The following is a 19,383-nucleotide window of genomic DNA, read 5'->3' as shown; positions in this document are numbered from 1 at the left end:
TAAACAAACATTGAAGAGGTTTTTACCTTCAGTTTGACTGTGGATGCACGATGCCTCTTCTTCACTTCTATCCAAGGTTCAGAGTCCAAATCAGGCAAACTCGTAGACAATCCTTTAAACATTGTCTGAAAATTACTTGTTTCAGTGTTTTCCTTTGGACTTAGAGGGCTTCCCATTCTTGGAGAGCTTGGAGCAGACTCTAGCAGTGGAAAATAATAGTTCAGCTCCTGTTGTGGGCTGGTTTGTTTCTGTTTTGTTGGAGTTTAGTAGTTTCATTACTCTTTAACTGCAGCTATCTTTTTTCTATCTCTCTGGTTAAAGATAACAGTTCCTTTTCATGTCCAGGAGACTGCTTTCCACAGTTCACTTAATATTCTAAAAAAGATCAATTCTAGAAACCTATTTATGCAGCAAGTCTCTACCAGCCTGAGAGAAATGACGTGCTATTCAGAAAACAAGAGCAGCATCATTAGGGACATGTTTTCTCCACACCATCCCCTAGCTCTATGGATGGGTGCCTAACTCAACCTTCATTCTTCCCATTTAACTCCAGCCAACTTTTGAGCAGAAGGTTTCCTTGCCAAGGGTTGTCAGCAAACAAAGCAGTCTCCCTATTAATAAAGTGAATGGCATTCTCATCCAAAACCAGGATGCACCAAATAAAGGCTTAACTTTCAGCTGCTACCAAAATGACAGATTTTATGACTAACTTCAGATCATTACTACTACTACCACCACCACCAAAGGACTGTTGTCCATCACAGCACATTCTGGAGAATGGTCACAGCCCTAATACATAAGAGACATTTTTATCTACTTCTCTTCAGCCACACCAGCCATGTGACTTGGCAACTGCAAGGCTGACAGGCACATCAGCTGAATAAATGGTTACCAAATGTACAACTTCTATTACAAAAGCAGTATCAAGAGGCAAACTTCCTAAGCTAGACAGGCAATCCTAAATTTATGTTTCTGTAAAATAATGTCTTTACCAGTATGTGAGCCAAAAATTTGGCCTGGTATGAATTCTGGACAATTGATGAGCTGAGAAAAGTCAGTTGGTGGCAGACTGCATGGCGGAGGACCTGGAATTGGCCACTTCTCTGGATCAACCCTTTTTCTTATCCTCTGATCCACAGTTTCAACTTCTGTGCTGTCCTTGAGGGCCTGTGAGACAAACATACCATAACTTTGAAAGCTTTACATTTCCCTCACCATCCAAAAAAGAAAAACTTCAGCATTTATAGCCTCTTCATAAAATCCTCATCACTGCAAAGCTTTTCTTAACTTCATGGCACTGACTATAAATAGCAGCACTAAACTAACCAAGCAACTTTCTACTTACATACTTGTGAACTATTTTACCTCCAAAATGAGTGCAGGATTTGTAGTGAGAGCCTGCATACGACGGAAACTAGCAATCAATGAGACAGGCAGAAATCCTTGCTGGTCCATCTTTCTTCTCAGGAAGAAGTCTCTTTCCAAATTTTCTGTGCTAAAATAATACTCACTGCAGAAAGAAACATAAAGGCCATTGTAAAATAGCTACTTAGAGACTTCTTGTTCAAATCTTCCACTAAAAGCAGAGCATTCTTTGTCACCAAGTCCTCCTTTCAGCAGGTGTGTCATTAGAAGCAGGACTTCCAGAACAGCACAGCATGCTTGACATCTTAAGAGAGACTTTATGATCCAGCATGGTCCACAGGAGTATAAATCAAAGCCTTATTACAGTTGCATATATGAACTGCATAAGGAAAAACTATGTTTAATTTCTCTTTCACCCACCCCCTCCCTTATTACTTACATGAACAGAAGGAAACATTCTCTTAGCCTCCATATAGATGAAGGACAACTACAGCTTACAGTCAGGGCATAAGTTATTTCCCACACAGCAGTGTCAGTACACCTTCATCCTGAACTGCATCCTTTCTTTTCCCAGTTTCCAGTATATTAGAAGGTTTAAAAATCCTATCTGAGTGTTGAGACACACATCTGTACTCTGTTATCATTACTTCACACATGCTTGTGAAAAGATGAGGGGGGGGAAAAAAAATAGTCATGTTGTAGTTGTCGTGAGGCCGTACCAAAAGGCACAACAGTTCATGGAGAAAGGTAAAGTCTAAAAGAAGAGATGATATTTAGTGGATTAAGAGGGACAAGGACAATTTCAAGAATCTGGCAATACCACAGAACAAGACAGACATGGAACAAAAACAGTAGACAATCTTCTTCAACAATGAAGCTGCTCTAGGAAATGATCAAAGAGTCAAGACATTTTATACTGAAAGGGGAAAAGTAAAAAATTCAAATCATGACCTGCCAAAGCAAATGAATGAGACAATTTGCTATAAAAAAGAAAGGGGAAACCCTCAATTTAATCATGCCAACTGAAACCTAGGTCTTACACAGAATTTACACTGCTTATAGGTTCAGGAAAATGTAGAGAAATACTTAATGGAGAGCAATTAAAATTCTGTGACAAAAAGATTGTGCAAAAATAAAACGAGAGTATTAAAATGCTGACAAATAAAACCCCACCAAACATGCAAATAAGTGTAAACTAAGTTAATTCTATTTTCAAAGTACCATATTCTAGTTCAATCTCCACTGAAATCAGGACCAAGGCAAAATTTACCAAGAGGAGAGAACTCTGATGCCATCTTTGACCCAAAGGTAAAGTTGGTACCATTTCTTTATTTTCTGATAGATATAAGACAAAGCCAAAGCTCTCTATATAAACACTTAGCTCCAAGACAGAATGAATACAAACTCAAAGTTGGACAATAAGACATACAACAAATGAAAATATTGCCAGTAGTGCAAACAGAGAAAAGAATAAGGCTTTGGGAAAACTAAGCTCTTATTCAGAGATAAGTAAACTGATTAGTGAAGCAGCTGTGCACAAAGAGAAGGTTTCTTTCAAGAATAGCCTATTCTGAACTGCTACATTGCTTTTCCCCTCCCACTCTAGAAGATAAGCAAGCACAAAAGCCATATTCCAGCATGTCACTAGTGTTACCTTTACAGTCATACAGTAAAGGTAAAATCTTCTAACGATTCACCTAGTTAAAAACTCCACAAGCAGAAATGGACAATGACTGAACTTGACTCAAACTGCCTCACTTGATGTCCATCACTCTAGAAAAAGGAACGTTAAAGACCATTAATGATATGAAGACACAGCACAAGTTTGCTCCAAGTAGAGGGACAAACCTAAAAACATGCACACCCCCTCCAGCTTTTCATTTTCCTCAGTGTCTTGGCCTATCCTTGAACTGATGCACATGCGAATTTTTGTTTGTTCTTTTTTGAAGAGACTTCAGATAGGCTTCCACTGCATCTTACAGACTAAGGAGTTGCTAAGCACTGAAACTTTTCAGGCTGACAACTTCAGCCTGTAATTAAAAATGTTAAAGATGTAATGTGATACAAATATGACTCTCCCAGATATGCTGCTTCTGGGGATAAGTGTAAACTACTTGCTAGCAGTGTATGTCTGACTGGAATTACACATCAACTCAGCTGGACACAGCCTTTAAGATTTTTCCTTATTAAGCAGATAAAGTGTTTTAAAACTCAACCATTCACTAGGATTCAAACTCATCTCACTTCTCTTAATGTATCTGGATTTATCCTGAACTCTGTAATGGACTCTGAGACTTAACAGTTGTGTAGCTTCTTTCTGTATATATTTCTTCATCATAGTCAGTATTTTGTAATTACACTATGGAAGGCAGAGAAAACCATCTCCATGTAGAAGACAGTAACAGATACCTGATGGGGAGGGGGGAAGTCTGTTTCTCATAATTTTTAATGTATTAAATGAATAATAATTTTACTTAAGGGGCACAAAACCAGCACAGTTCTGTACTAAACCTGCTCATGAGTCTCTCTCATGGAAAGCAAACTCCATAATCAACCTGCCCTGGGAGTTCATATCAGCCGAGCAACCAATGGCTCTGGTTAGCCAGGCATGCCAAGTCTTCCACTGACACCTGCCAACCTCTTGTTGCTAAAATAAAATACAAGTATCACCAGAAGTCAGATGTGACCAACACTGTAACTGACATTATTCTCAGCAGAGGGGGACATCATCATGTCCTACCTTAGAAGGTCTGGATTCTACACTGCATGCCCAGAAATCTGGCCAACAGTGGAGTCTCTGTGCTCCTCCCTCACTTGTCTGAGGACAGTGCAGGCCGATTATCCTGACATGGGGGTACATGTCCACTGTCAGGTGTCATAAGGGCCTGGCAGCAAGAGTAACAAAAAAGACTGCAATAGAAGTTTTGAAGTTGATAGCCACATGCCAGATACTTTCTGCCCTTACAGAGGCTTTTTTTCTTCCTTTTTGCGTCAACTGTAACAAAAGAAGCAAGAATAAAATGAGCAAGTTGCTGTATGGAATACAAGGGCAATCAAAAACCACCACAGAGGCATCACAGAGAAATGCTGTTGCAAGGAGAGAAGATGAAATATCTGCCAGTGGTGGAAACTGTCTCTTTAAAAGCAACTAGTGGTTTCCAGGCCCTTTTTGACTTGTCTCCTGGTGATAATCAGTCTTCCAGATGGTTTCTCATTGCCTAATGGTGTACATGAGAAAGTAAACATTTCAGATTATTGAAAAATCAAGTGTCATTGCAAAGCTACTCGCTTTCAGTTAAATGTTTCAGGGGAAACACGCTGGAAACATACAACTACAAGACTTCTCCAAGTGAAACTGAGACCACCAAGTACGGAAAACATCCAGCTACATCATCCAAGAGCAGCTTTATCAGCAAACAGACCGACAGTACTCAAAAGCACAAGCTCAGAGACAGCCATATCTCAGTTACATGAGAACACAAAGCAGGTATGCAAGTTAGAGCCAGACTACAACACAAGATGCAGAAAAGCTTCCTTAAAATTCCTCCCCATCACTCAAGTATTTGCTACCGGGTGGAAAAAAGTCCAAACTGACATTGGTGAGAATCAAATCAAAAGGTTAAACTGAAATGCCTAAGTTTCCATCTTTATATGGATAATAAGGATCAAACACTGTTTGAAATTATTTACTTTAATTGGACCTGTAAAAGTATTTGTACATTAAACAATCCACTTACATTTGATGTTTTATGTACTCTTTGAGAAGTGCTTCATCCACGGAATACATCTGCACTCCTGTTCCATCACCGTAGTAGTACATCACACTAGCATTGAGCTCAGGTTGGAACACTTGGTCAGTTCCTTCACCATACAGTTCTTGATAACCAACAGAATATTCAAAGCTCACTTAAAAATAGAAGGAGAACATAAAAGAAAGATGATGAAAAATACTAAGTCCACCACAATTATTTTAAGGCATGGTACATACTGCTCTTGCAGTTTCCAGCATCTGATGTTAAGAAGATTCTTAATTCATGCACAAGCAATAACATTATAAATATATGTTTAAACTTTTTGCTAAGCATACACTACTTCACATACTTCGAGGGTTTCCTCTGCCTCGTCCTCTTCCTCTGCCTCTCCCCCTTCCTCTGCCTCTGGAGAATCCTCTGACACTGCCACCCTCACTTCTCACACTGCACACTTCATCTTGATCATCTCTCTTCTCTCTATCACGACGCCAATCTTTAAGAGGAACAAAACAAAACAATCAGAATTAAATATCACAGAAGATATGGGTGTTAACCATAAAACATTGCACTGAAGTGTCTCCATTTTCTGGATGCCCAGAAAGGCTGAAGAAAATGTCACTGCAGAATACACTGTTAGTGCCAAAATATCCCTCGTAGCAGAAATCTCATCTTGTGCCCAGGCAACCAACTGACTCAGTCCTGCTGGCTGAAGCAGGTGGGCAGATCTGAAAACTGCAAGGGTGGAAGGAGGAGGTTTGCCCAGCCAGGACTTAGGTAGGGCACATTGGATGGAACCTGTTGAATTAGAGTAAATGGGCTTGACTAACAGTCAGTCTCAAACACTTCTAAAGCAGCTGGACACTTGTGCCAGCTCAGGGATCACAATACCTATGATCAGCTTGAGAAAAGAAGCAATGATCATAGAACTCTTCTTCCAGCCATGTTAATGCAATCCACTCCAGTGGACAGCTTGAAAACCTAGAGTCAGGATGAGCTGCTAGCTCTTGACATTCCTGCTACAGGTGGGGATTTCTATTTCAACATAAAGCACCAATCTCATGCCTACTCACATGGTATTATACATGAATTGCCACAAAGAAAAACCCAGAGATTGAAAACCACTTACTTCTTGTCTCACTCCGTCTGTTGTTGTGAGGTATTAACTTGTTTGATTCCAGGAGAAACCTTGAGCTGGTTCGAGAGCCTGGTCTGTCTTGACTGTCTGTCCTTACATCATCCAAGTGAAGTGGCACCCATTTCTGCTTGTTACCTTAAAAATTGAATATATTACTCTTAATTACAGAACTAGCTGAGGTTTGAGCTTCTGAAAGGATTCTATAGAATTGTTCTTGGGTAACCAGTAACAGTTCATTTCAAAGTTTAAAAACTGGGAGTGGCACAACATTGAAACTAAGATAGGATGGAAGACTAACCAATAAATGCAATGAACAGGAATTTCTCAAACTGAAAGGCAACCTTACCTAAGTTTTACATGTGTGAACTGACAGTGAGCTGCTTTTTAATCTAGTAAATTTTGAGATGTCAGCTCCATTACCAAGGATTTACAGCTACATAAGTGTTAAAGAAGATTCACTACTATACAAGTTCACAACCAGTATATGAAATGGAAAGCTAAAAACAATGTATCAAGTTAACCACTAAAATAAAGATGTCAATGGCAAACCATACAGATTTCCCTGAAAATGTGGCTGTGGAACTGTGTTTTACCTTCAGACATTCAGATTAAGTGAATTCACATGCATCAAAAATCATTAGCAAAGCTGTATTTTCTTGAAGGCTGGCCTGAAGTATCCAGTAACCATGCATTTAATGATAGCATTCACTGTTCTATACTTGATTGCTATTGTGGGCATGATACCTTGGTAGCCAAGAAATGTAAGCAAATACGTTGGATTATCTGAGCAGAAAAATAAATTAGGTTGTGCCTGCAGAATGCTTTGCTTTTGATTTCCACTTAGAAATGAAAAGCAGTAAAGGATTTCTTTTTAAATATGCACACAGGAAGATTAACAAATCTAAACCACGTAGGTCTTTAGGATCTGAAGAAATATCAGCATGGAAACAAGGGTGGGAAAAAAATGTGTAAAAATCAAACAGCTGATGGCAGCAATATCTTAGAGCTCTCTCAGCTGTCCTTCCAGCCTACCCCAACCTACTGCCCAAACAGGATACAGGTTTGCTTCCCATTTTTAATGTAATATTGAATAGAAAAAAAAAGGAAATTAATAATCTGGTTTAGTTTGAGTGATCACTTCAAGGTGTCAACTCAGAGCAAACCACGAAAATGAAAACGTTACTATTTAAAGTGACAAGTGCATATATATGAAGTTATGTTAAGAGTTGAGTATCTAATGAAACAAAGATATCAGAGACAGTAACTGCTCATACAGCCACACCAACATTTTGCACCAACTGTCAGAACAGTATCAGTAGGACACAAGCTATTTTTTCCCCAGAATTCCTATTTGACTGAACAGAACACTCCAAAGCCTGAGCAAGGAAGTCTGTCTGAAGCTTCCTAGCAGAAAGCAATATATCCTGTTAGCACCTAGAAAATGCAAACCATGAAACGTTTTACCAAGTCATTCAGCTGGAATTACTGTAACTGTACCAGTGGTGACTTACTGCATGATACAGGCTGCACAGACTAACCTTTCTTCCTTTGGTTATTAGTTTGAGCTTCATCTTCACTAGTGTTATCTCCTGGACCATCTGGCTTTGCCTCTGAGTTGTCCTTGATTCCATTATTGCTTTTTTGATCAGTTTTCTCCTCCTTTTCTCTTCTATTTGTCGTCTTCTTACCGTGACTGGTAGTCTTACACTGCAAGAGACACTGGTAATTATTTCTGACAGCACAGCTGCTGACAGCAAAAGAGACATTTCCTTCAGGTATTAGAATTCTTCTTTTATTACCTGTTCTCAACAACTTCATTAGGGCAAGTTAAGAACTGTGTTGCTTTGTCAAGTCTCATTTTAAATAGTTCTATTTTCTGCTAAATTGGCAAGACAATAATAAGAATTTTTAGACCAGAAAAGTCTTCAGTTTTCTTTCACAGAAGATATAGAACTGCCAAGTGCACAGGAATCATGTTTCAATACTTCAGAATGGAGTTTTATAGCAAAGAGGAAATAATATTGCTCACCAGTACCTACTGCTCAGACTGATTAACTTCAAAAAGCTCTGCTTACAGAATGATGAATGGTAAATCAAATTCCCTTGATGCTGCACAACCTCAACAGCACGCCAAATGTTCACACAAAATGTAAGAAAGCCATAGGTCTTAATTCTATTCCACTAAATCAGAACATGAATCAAAGATCAGAGGATGTGGAGGTGTATGATTACAGACTTATTTTTTCCCACATTAGAACACGGTATTTACTGGGAACTGTGTGCCTGTGAATAGTGCCAGTATCCTGCAGATCACCACTTACTGGTTTCAAAGAGGGCAAAATGATCAGCCTTGCAGCAATAGTGAAAAGTTTCATTTTCCCCTGGTATCAAGACAGGCTGGGGCATGAGTAGATTGAGAGCAGCCCTGAGAAGGAGGACTTGGGGGTACTGGTGGATGAAAGGTTGGACATAAGCTGGCAATGTCTGCTCACAGCCCAGAAGGCAAACCCTATCCTGGGGTACATAAAAAGCAGCATGGGCAGCAGGTTAAGGGAGGTGATTCTGCTCCAGTGAGGCACACACACTGGAGTCCTCAGCACTCCAGACTCATGGATCTGTTGGAGAAGATCCAGAAGGCGGCCACAAAAATGCTCAGAGGGCCTGAACACCACTCCTGTGAAGAAAGGCTGAGAGAGTTACATCCCTCTAATGCCACCAGATAAATAGGCAGCATTAGGATGCAAGTCATGTGCCCTTCTCCTGAAGTAGTATTCTCTTCCATTCACAACACCTCAGCAACTGATAGGGATAGTAATGATGGAGAAGCTTATAAATACTTCTTAGAAGGTAAATCAAGGAGCTTTTATATATCCTAACCCATGATGTGATGTATGCACATACCAAAGTATTCTAACGGCTATCTGAACAACTTAACAAGCATTACTCTCTTGGCTTTTTCAGGTTTGAAAGATTCTTGTAAAACAAGCCACTAGAGGAGGCAAATCCTCCCTACCAGTAAACACAAAGTTGTGTCAAATACACAGACATGTGTAATTTTGACCTGCAATGCTAAAAGCCTAGAGACCTGGAAATTGGGGGGGGATGGTGAAGGGTTCAGAACTCCAGTAGCAGTGCAGACAATTAAGCACAGAGCAGTACACTGAATCATTGACAAAACTTCCATTGAAGCCCTACAAGACCCAAGGCACATTCTGGGGGGGAATGGTATTAAGCAAAGACCCCAATGTGGTTCAAAAAAAACCCAAACCCACTGAGGATGACAAGGGGTACTTACTTCATTGCTTGCTATTTCACTTGGTGTTGGCCAGTTTGTGATATCACCAAAATCATCAGCCTGCAAAGATGCAAACAGTTTATAGTACTTCCTAGATTTAGTCCTTCTTAATACATGAAGTTTAGTGATGAGTCAGAGAGCCAGACTGCCCCTTTGAGCAGAACTGTTAGAAACAGCAATTAAAAACAAACAAACACAAAAGCCAGAGAAAACAAATACACAGCTTCTGAAAAGAGCCTATGATCAGCTGCAGAAACAACTACTCATTGCAGCTACAGCCAAATCAAGGTTCAATACATCCTAGTTTGTAATCAGCATGACTTTCTAAACAATGCCTTCATGAAGAATATTTTAAGTGGGCACAGACAAAACAAAAAAGGCAGAAAGCAAGCAAGTCTTTTTACATTCTATTAGAAAACAAGCTAAGAAGGCTTATTTGAGCACACACAGAACAACTGTCAGATTAAACACTCTGTCTTACATAGCTTCCTAGGTGACTTAAAAGCATCACACAGAAAAATAAAAAAAACACTGAATGTTAGGGGTTGGAAGGGATCTCAAAAGATCATCCAGTCCAACCCCACTGCCAGAGCAGGATCACCCAGGGCAGGTCACACAGGAACACATCCAGCTGGGTTTTCAATGCCTCCTGAGAGGGAAACTCCACAACTTCTCTGGGCAGCCTGGTACAGGGCTCTGTCACTCTTGCAGTAGAAAAGTTTTTCCTTATTTTCACATGGAACCTCCTCTGCTCTAGCTTGCCCTTGTCCCATCATTGGACATCACTGAGCAGAGCCTAGCTCCATCTTCCTGACACTCACCCTTTACAGCTTTATAAACTTGAATGAGGTTACCCCTCAGCCTCCTCTTCTCCCAGCTGAAGAGACCCAGCTCTATTAGCCTTTCCTCAGAAAGGAGATGTTCTACTGTTTAAAAAAAGGTCTTAGGCTTTGGAAGACCTTTGTGCACAGGTACTACTCAACTTCAAGAAGAGTTACTCTACAAAATACTTTAATCTTTTATTGGAAGTTTCTGTGCCTCCTGTTGTCGTTAGGGTATTTTTCTAACAGCACATAAAGCACACCATTCCAAAATCATAGTATCATAGTATCATTCAGGGTTGGAAGGGACCACAAGGATCATCTAGTTCCAACCCCCCTGCCATGGGCAGGGACACCCCACACTAGATCAGCCTGGCCAGAGCCTCATCCAGCCTGCTCTTAAACACCTCCAGGGATGGGGCCTCGACCACCTCCCTGGACAACCCATTCCAGGGTTTCACCACTCTCATGGTGAAGAACCTCCTTCTCACATCTAGCCTGAATCTCCCCACCTCCAGCTTCATTCCATTCCCCCTAGTCCTATCACTACCTGAGATCCTGAGAAGTCCTTCCCCAGCCTTCCTGTAGGCCCCCTTCAGATACTGGAAGGCCACAATTAGGTCACCTCGGAACCTTCTCTTCTGCAGACTGAACAGCTCTGAAATCAATCTAGCATCACTTCTGCTCAAGTGATGCTCTTTCTTTGAAGTCCTTGCACATCTTTAAATAAACCTATTGGTTTCCTAATCAAAAGTACCTTGCTTGATCCCTCACACATCCCTGCTTTAGCATCCCTTCTAATTTTACATTTTCCTTTTTATCTCCAAAATTAACCATTACCAAGGCAGAACACAACATTTTTGATTGTAACCTCAAAATAGTTTGCTGTCTCTTTGTGAGTACTATCAGCTATTCACCACATTGAATATTTACAGCCAGAAATACTTGGAAATTATTTCATTTTCCTACCATAATATCAAGCTGGTTTAGATCAACAGGTTAGATTGACTGGTGTACAAGACAACCAGTCCAGTAACTCACAGTCAAATGCCCTTCTGGCAAATACAAACCTTGCTGCTTTTCCTTGTCCTGGGTTTTGCTGCTTTTATAACTTTAGTGAAATTCTGTAGTTCTGTAAAGGAAGAAAAGTATTTTCAGGTGAGGAAATAGATTACAATTAAAAGGAGTAAAGAAGGGGTACTTGATCAACTCTGTTTAACCATCATACTACAAAGGTTTTTTTGAGGCCTTGGTATCAGAGTCAATGAACATTTCCACGAAGTAACCAACAGTACATAACACTGAAAAACTCATATTGATAGTAAGTGTAAATAACCTTGAACACCATGTGCACTGGAGAGATGTATAACAGTATTTAAATGCATTTGCTCAGCTGTAAGGTCAAGACTACCTCAACAAACTGGTATTTTCATGTAATAACTAAGGGGAGGGGAACAAAAGACCTCTTGAAACATTACAAAGTCACCCTACTGGAGACTGTATCTAGAAGACAGAATTCATGAAATTCATCATTATGCAAGCACAAAAAAAATAGAAGCAATTACACATTCACAAATTGCCAGTAATTTCCTTTTCTAAGCAATTACTTAAATGCCACATAAAATCTAGCCATATTGCTCATAATCAAGTTGAAGCAATGAATAAAAAAATATGTAAGGGAAGATGAAAAGGGAAAAATTATTATAAAGGCTACATTAGCACTAATAAATTTTAATGGCCAAACTCCACAGTGGGTGTTTATGATATATATGGGCAGATTCAATGAAGCTGACACTCACAGCATTTTCAGAGCCATCCTGAATCCAGACTTTCTGATAATGATGATCCCATCTGATATCCTACACAAGAGTCCAATACACTTCCACCAGTGCCAGCAATTAATAGAATACTTGGAAAGAACTCACTCATGTATAGCAACATTATTGAGCCTAACAATCTAGGCTCGATAACCTACACTGATAAAAGGCTGTTTAGGCTTCCTGTGTCTCTTAATACATGTGCATTTACCCTTCTGTACATTAATCCAGTTTTCTTACTCTGCATTTTCCCCCTACCTATCACCACTGTGCTCTACTTTCTGCACTGGAAATTCAGGGGGAAACCCCCAAATACTTCTATCAGGCAGCTTTTCTTGGAGATTAGCATAACTGCAGATGGAAGCCCCTTGTAACTTTTCCTGTTAAGTCCTGTTTCTGTTCTCTCAATACATATTTTCCCCATAGGGAAGTGGTCACAGCCTTCCCTTGAAACTTATTATTTCATTGCAAGACAAGCTTGAAACATTGAACATGACTGAAATCACTAGTGCATTATTATTTCATACAGGGATAACATCACCTCCTCAACCCTTATCTCTCACACATCCAGTGACTAATCTTCCTTATCACAGCTTCACAGTGGGAACCCCACCCTCATGCCCCAATGACTCTGAAAGCCCTCTGTCTGCTTCCTGGAATACAGTATGAACGTTAGAAGCATAAACTAATGTACACTCTCCGTATTCCACTGTGAATTATACTAACACTGCTCTATGCAACCTGCACATCACACAAGACATGTGAATTCAGTGAATTTGGATCAGACTGTGACCTTTGCCACACCATTCACCAGCAGGTTTGGTTTTTTCCCCCTCTACTACAGATCTGCGTTTTAAAGCAAAGGCAAAGGACACACCTCCAAAGTGTCTCTCTTGTTAGTCAGCCTCAATTAACTATAGACTGAGAGCTTTCAGAAACGCACAGAGTAACCCTAATTTTCACTTGTCATCCAATAGTAAACTAATTGCCCCCTACAAAACAAGACAAACAGCTGTAGAGGTGGAGCAGCAAACAAATTTGTAATTTTCTCCAACAAAACTGCCAATTATCTGCAAAGTTAAACTGAGTGGCCACGGCATTTGTCCTCTAGTACTCTGTAAACACGCACCTCTGGCTGTTCAATTACCTTACTGAAGCCCTTTTTCCATTTCACAGCACTTTTACTTCAATTGCTGTTGACTGCTCTGCCAGAGCTTCTACTCTGTGTGTCACCAGGGCGTAGCAAGGGATTTGCAAAGAAAAGTCTCCATGTTGCTGCACTATCTTAGTCATGGGATACTATTCCAGGCGGCAGGAGAGACTATCTGAATCAAGCAGAATGAGACTCAACTCGTCTTAAGGAATCTCTCTTATCTCTATGTAGTAATCCAAGACTTGGAAGATGCATTTGCACACTAAATGAAAAGCAAATTAATATTAGGCAACACACCACCTTGTTGACTGTGCTCTTCCAGAACTCAAAAGCCTGAGATCTTGCCACACTCTGTACTCCCCTACCCCAAAACAACTCCACAGAGCTTCCTGTCCTTCCACAAGGGCCACGCTCAAAACCAAATTCAACTGGTCTTTCAATTAAAGATCAGCTTTCCAGGGACTACTGTGTGGGAATTGGATTTTAGGGTGAAGCACAAAATGGAAAATTAAGAGAGGGTAGGGATGGGGGTGGAAGAGGAAAAGAATAAAAATTATTGTATCACTTTAAAGGTTCTGCCCAGGTCACAACTGTTACACTGTGATGAACAGGCCCTAGAGCCACTGTTCAGGCAAAATTAACTCATTTAGTTGAAAGCATTATGCTCAACATTACTCCAGTGTTTGGTTTTAACATCACACAGAAGTGCTGAATACTCAGAAACAGCATCTTCAGTACATTGTTCCAGCAGAAGCCAACATGCTCTTGCAAATAAACTAAATTCACTTACTGTTAAGTCCAACCCAACTGTATTAAAATGCTTCATTCAGGCATATGCTACAAAGCAACCTGTTCAGCAACAGCATGCTGTGTGGATAAAAGAATTCAGCTGTCTTCAGTTACTTTACTTGTTGAGTTTCAGCTCAGTTTTTAGTGAGTTGGGAAAAAACAACATAAACATAATGGATGAGGAAGTTGCATTGCCCATAATCATCTTTCAGTTGCTGAACTCCATCCAGTGAGGGTGCCATCCACATGAAAAGAGAAATCAGCCTGCTGATTTGCTGTAAGGATTTCTAGACATTATTCAGTTTTCATTTTCACTTGGACTTCACATGTATTTTCTTCAATGAAGGCACTTTCCATAAATGCCAGAAGTGTTTCAGGAGGCAGGTGAAACCACCCAGCAGAAGAGCTCTTCAAAGCTTCGGTGAAACACATTTGTTCAACTCATACACCACTTTCCTTCCAATGCTCAGTTTGAAACTTTACAGTATGAGCTGTTTCTAAACATGGTAAGCTTCACTTAAATCTATTGTCTTAGCTGATAAGTGTGACTGCCAAACGTGACAAAACAAGCCCTTGGAATATATACTAATTTCAATCTAGAGCATGGATTTAGATGCAAGATTATAGGAAATAAAAAACCCAACATCAGCAATTATGCTGACACCCTTTCCTACAATAGCTCTAGCATTTTATAGCTAAACTGCAGTAGATTGACCCTCTTCAAATGATTTGAATAACTAAGGTAGTGAGTTATGACACCTACACTCTTGTATCACTCAAAACCAAGCAGTTTGTCAGCAGAACGAACAACAGGAGAAAAAAATAGCCCAAATACATGATTAATCACTATACTGTTTATTTTCCTTGCACTTCATTCCTCATCCCATTTTTAACCCTTTGCTTCTTCATAGAAAGCTGTAACCTCTGACTTTACTTTCTTCTAAAGCTTTCATGGTCTCAAGGGGGCACAGCAAGCCTATACTGGAGAATGGATTTCTCTCTCAGAACAGGTCCTCAGCTCAGAAAAAACAATCAAAAAAATCCACAAACACCCACCTTAGCATACAAAATCACATATGCTGTCATATCCAACTACAATACAAACAACAGCTTTGTACAGATAACCCCTTCAGTGTTGGGGTAATTGTCTATGTTGTACCTTCTGGAAATCCTTTAAACTCTCAGTGAATCCATAAGAACAACAACATCTGCCTTAGGTACACCCAAAACATTTGGTAATCACATCATCTACCAATTCACTAATGAAGAGCTGGCTAGTCCCACTAACATACCTTCATTTAACTGTGCTTTTACAACCTCTTCTGCCAACAGACTAAAGCAAATTAATTCATACAATAGCACTACAATGAACTGGTTCTGCCACCAAAATATTAATCAGATAAAGGTGCTCTTTGATGCCCAGAAATAAAGGCAATGAAGAAACACAAACTGAACACAATATAAAAGCCTGAAGTGTGCAGTTATTTTAATTAACTACATCATTCAGGCACACTAGGAAGCAAACCCACTTCAACCACTTCAGCAGCACAGGTGTTTTGCTTCTCTGAATGCTTTCATAAATTTCCTGGACAATTTTTGAATAATTATCTAAAGAATCTTTAAGAGACCCACAGCAGCTATACAAACCACAGGAATACTAAGAGAACTTGGCATTCAGATTCCCTTTTGCAAGGCTACAAAGTGGGCAGGGCTTTTGGATCCAAAGGAAGAGGTAGGAGAACTTTGGTAATAAAACTATTTCACCAACTTAACCCTGGACAAATTATGTATATGGAGGAAAGGTAGCTAGCCTCTTCTGAGAGCTAGTAACTAGGTAACCAGCCTACCCCTGAGAGCGAAGCTCTGAGGAGCAGCTGAGGAAAAACAACACTCAGAGGGAAGACAAGGAACACAGGACTAATGCTGGGTTGTTCTGCAGCTTCCACAAGGATACCACTTGCTGGCTCAACCTTAAAAAGCTCAGCTTGTTACCTTGTAAAAAAAAGTTATCTACAAGATGATATAGGACCTCTTCCCTACAACTGCTCCTCTCCTCTTACTCACAGATCTTCCACCTGAAGACTCACCGCAGCGTATCGGCCAGATACTACACAGAAGGCAAGGAGAGGAAGGCACACCACAGAAGAACCTTTCATCAGCAGACAGCCCGTGCTAAAGCTAACTCCCTGTGATGATGATCACCAAGATGAGACAGAAGACTATTAATTTTACTCACAATTTTATACTGCTACCAGGCTTTCTCCACACATTAATGTGGATTAGGATCTAAAAGTTGCTGTATGATTCAAAAAGTATTCTGTCTAAAAGAGAAGTTTAATAAAAGGCTTAGTCAGAGACACCTGAACTGCAGTAGCAAACACAGCATGAAAAATTCAAGTGTTTGGTTTACTACAGCATGACTAAAACCTGCTAACCTATCTGAGACAAATACAGCAGGTCATAGTAACAGTGCTTTGACCAGATTCTTCCACCAAGAATTTTAAGCCTTTTACATTACTTTTCCCCTTGCAGCATATGGTGACATGAACAGTTTCTTTTGGTACCAAGAGCCAGGTTTGCCTCGATTACAAACTAATGCCACACTAAGCTGAAAGTCAGAAGATGAGAGGCTGGGGCCATTTTTCCTCAAGTGGTTAACTATCACTGAACATGCCATGCATGCACGTCTCAGGAAACTTACAACAAATTAAGCCAGGATCAACAAGTCAAACAGGATTCAGCCACGACTTTGATGTGAGATTCTTTTACGTTTTATTATCCTCTTTACGGATAGTTTTACATTCCATCCCAGCAGTATTTCTGCTCATCTACTTATTATTTCACATGACTAATTTCCATACTACTACATTCATAAGGGCCTAGCGTGACTGATTTTGCTTTGCCAACATGCAATTAGTTACTTCAAAATACACCCCTCATTGCAGATGGAGGCACATGGTAATTCCTTCCTTCAAACAGCCAGGAAAGATGAGCTGCTTTGTCTTTTATGAGGCAAACAGCAGCAGCTCCTTCATGGTGCTTTTGGTGGTGGCCAAACCAAAACGTGCACCCTGGTGCTCTTTGCCAATGCCATCACCAGCACCAGTGAATCTCAGGTTTGCTTGATTGTCACTGAAAATGATGTTCTAGTGCTGCTACTCAGTCTAGTATTAATTTGAGAAATAGTAAGCACAACTTTGCAGCAGAAAAAAAAGAAAGTCCTCTCCATCATCAGACAAAGTAGGTAATACACATAGTGTATGAGCTCACTGCTGCCTTCCTCCACCTGCTTTCAACGACCATTTTATCTTAAGTGGAAAAGTAAACTTAACAGAATGTGAAGCATGCAGTGCTAATGCAACAAAAGCAGCACTCCCAAAGCTTCTCCTGTACCACTATCACTGCCACAGCAAGGCAAATTAGTGACAAGTTCCCTTTCATGCAAGAACAAGGCCACAAGCTGCCGCCCAGCACACTGGACTGTAGAAACCACACATAAATAGGTGTTTATGAATGTGTCAGTACACACAAAGTAAACAGCCCTGATGATAAAGATGACTGTTGCCAAAAGGTTTGATCTTCAATTAAGTAAAGATTTTGCGGTCTAGAAAACTCCTCTGCTTGCATGACCCGTACCCATGAAACTACAAATTATGTACTTTTCTTTGTGAAGAAAGTACACATTTAATTCAAGGATAAAAGTGACCACGAGATCACAAAAAGGTTTGTCAGGTGCCTTCAGGAGCAAGTGCTGAGATTGAAATTGCCAGGAAACAAAGGTTGAAAGAGGTATTTTGAGGTCAGCAGTTTACCTCCAGCCAAGAACAATAGTCAAGAAGCTGCTAACTTCTAGGAACTCTCTGCTAGCCTAAGCATAAAGCCTGGCCATTGCAAGTCAGGTCTTTGATGACCAACTTTGTGAAGCCATCTGTCTGTTTAGTCAGTATGGAGCCTATAAAGTAGTTTTATCTTCCACGTAGTGATTAAAGGCCAGAAAATTATACCATGGCTACTCTCACTCCATTTCTTTCCACATAAACAGTTCGAATTCAGGGAGCAAGCAAACTGCCTGCTTCTGTCAACATTTAAAGCCTCCACAATCCCAATCTTCAGGAAAGCCAAACCCAAGTAACGGATCGTACCGAGGGCCTTACTATATAATTAAGCAAAAAAGACCTGCGGTAAAGCAAGGGGGGTTTCGCAGTATTTCCACAGAAAAGCCAAGCGAGGCAAGCAGCTTACCAGCCCCATTTGCCGGTACCAGAGCCCAGCGCCATGCGGGGCTGGCCGGAGGTCACCCCAACCCCATGCCGGGAGTGACCATTTGCAACCCAGCACTGCGGCTCCCTCACCCTCAGCATGTCCCCGGCTCCCAACCCGCGCGAAGGTGGCGGCCGGACCCCCCTCGATCCCACTTGCTTCCTTTCTGTGCCCATGTATGTCAAAGGGGAGAGCTCCCGGCTCGGCTCCCGCGGAGCCGCACCGCCGGCCGACCCGCACCCGGGCCCTGCTGCGGCAGCGCACAGCACGCCGCGGCCAGCGAGAAGAAACACGCGGTTTTCGCGTCTAAAAAAACCACAAACCGACAAACCAAAACCAAAACCAGGCAGCTGCCGCCGCACGCCAGCCAGATCCCGGCCCTTCGCACCCCCACCTCCCGCGCCGGGCCCGGCCCGCACACCTGGGTCCTCCGGGCCGAGCTGCCCGTCCGCCGAGGGCGGGGAGGGGCTGTCCCGCGCCGCTCTGCGCCTCGTCCACGGGTTCTCCTTGGGCGGCGGGGCTTCCACCACCGGCCGCCGCCGGCCGCTCTCCTCCGCGGCCTCCTCGCCGAGCTCCGGCTGCCGGCTCTCCTCCGACTCCCGGGGGCGGTTCACCGCGGGTCCACCTTCCTCAGCGCCCCAGCCCCGCCGCTCGGCGGGCGCCGCCGACACCTGCGCCGCGGACATGCCCTGCCGCCCGCCGCGAGGGCCGCAAGCCGGGGCGGCCGCAGGGAAGCCAAGGCGGGGGGCGGGGGAGAGCCCGCCTCCTCCCCTCGCCGCCGCCCCGCCCCACCGGCCGGGGCTTCGGGAGATTCCCTGTCAGCTCCTCCGGCGGGGCTGCAACGCCGCTCGGTCTCCCCTTCCCTTCAGCTGTTCATTCAGCGCTTCCCTTTCCGCAGGCTGCCGTGAGGGAAGAAGAAAGGGAGAGCGACTCGATCCGACAGCCTCTGCCTGTGCAGGGCCGGGAGTCACTCTGGGCCTCGGCTCGGCCCTACCC

The 19,383-nt window shown here is 41.9% G+C and overlaps 1 protein-coding gene across 3 annotated transcripts in view; it reads right to left on the bottom strand.

The window, feature by feature from the left end:
* LARP1B (La ribonucleoprotein 1B) overlaps nucleotides 1–19,383 on the bottom strand; it is a 30,545-nt gene extending 11,162 nt beyond the window's left edge. For all 3 annotated transcript variants that reach the window (XM_068167588.1, XM_068167590.1, XM_068167589.1), the window contains exons 1-10: nucleotides 18,809–19,383; nucleotides 11,439–11,500; nucleotides 9,548–9,607; nucleotides 7,791–7,959; nucleotides 6,244–6,387; nucleotides 5,467–5,610; nucleotides 5,103–5,271; nucleotides 1,366–1,510; nucleotides 993–1,167; nucleotides 27–199 (exon numbers count right to left, since the gene is read on the bottom strand). In XM_068167588.1, the coding sequence (XP_068023689.1) occupies nucleotides 27–199; nucleotides 993–1,167; nucleotides 1,366–1,510; nucleotides 5,103–5,271; nucleotides 5,467–5,610; nucleotides 6,244–6,387; nucleotides 7,791–7,959; nucleotides 9,548–9,607; nucleotides 11,439–11,500; nucleotides 18,809–19,073 (1,506 nt within the window). In that variant the 5' untranslated portion in view covers nucleotides 19,074–19,383. The remainder of the gene's footprint in view (nucleotides 1–26; nucleotides 200–992; nucleotides 1,168–1,365; nucleotides 1,511–5,102; nucleotides 5,272–5,466; nucleotides 5,611–6,243; nucleotides 6,388–7,790; nucleotides 7,960–9,547; nucleotides 9,608–11,438; nucleotides 11,501–18,808) is intronic.

Source organism: Melanerpes formicivorus, unplaced genomic scaffold (genome assembly GCF_026170545.1).
Source record: "Melanerpes formicivorus ecotype bairdi unplaced genomic scaffold, bMelFor1.0.p_v2 SCAF_120, whole genome shotgun sequence".
In the NCBI taxonomy this organism is placed as follows: Eukaryota; Metazoa; Chordata; class Aves; order Piciformes; family Picidae; genus Melanerpes; species Melanerpes formicivorus.
Note: the sequence above shows the minus strand (reverse complement) of the source record. Positions and strands in the feature narration are given on the sequence as shown.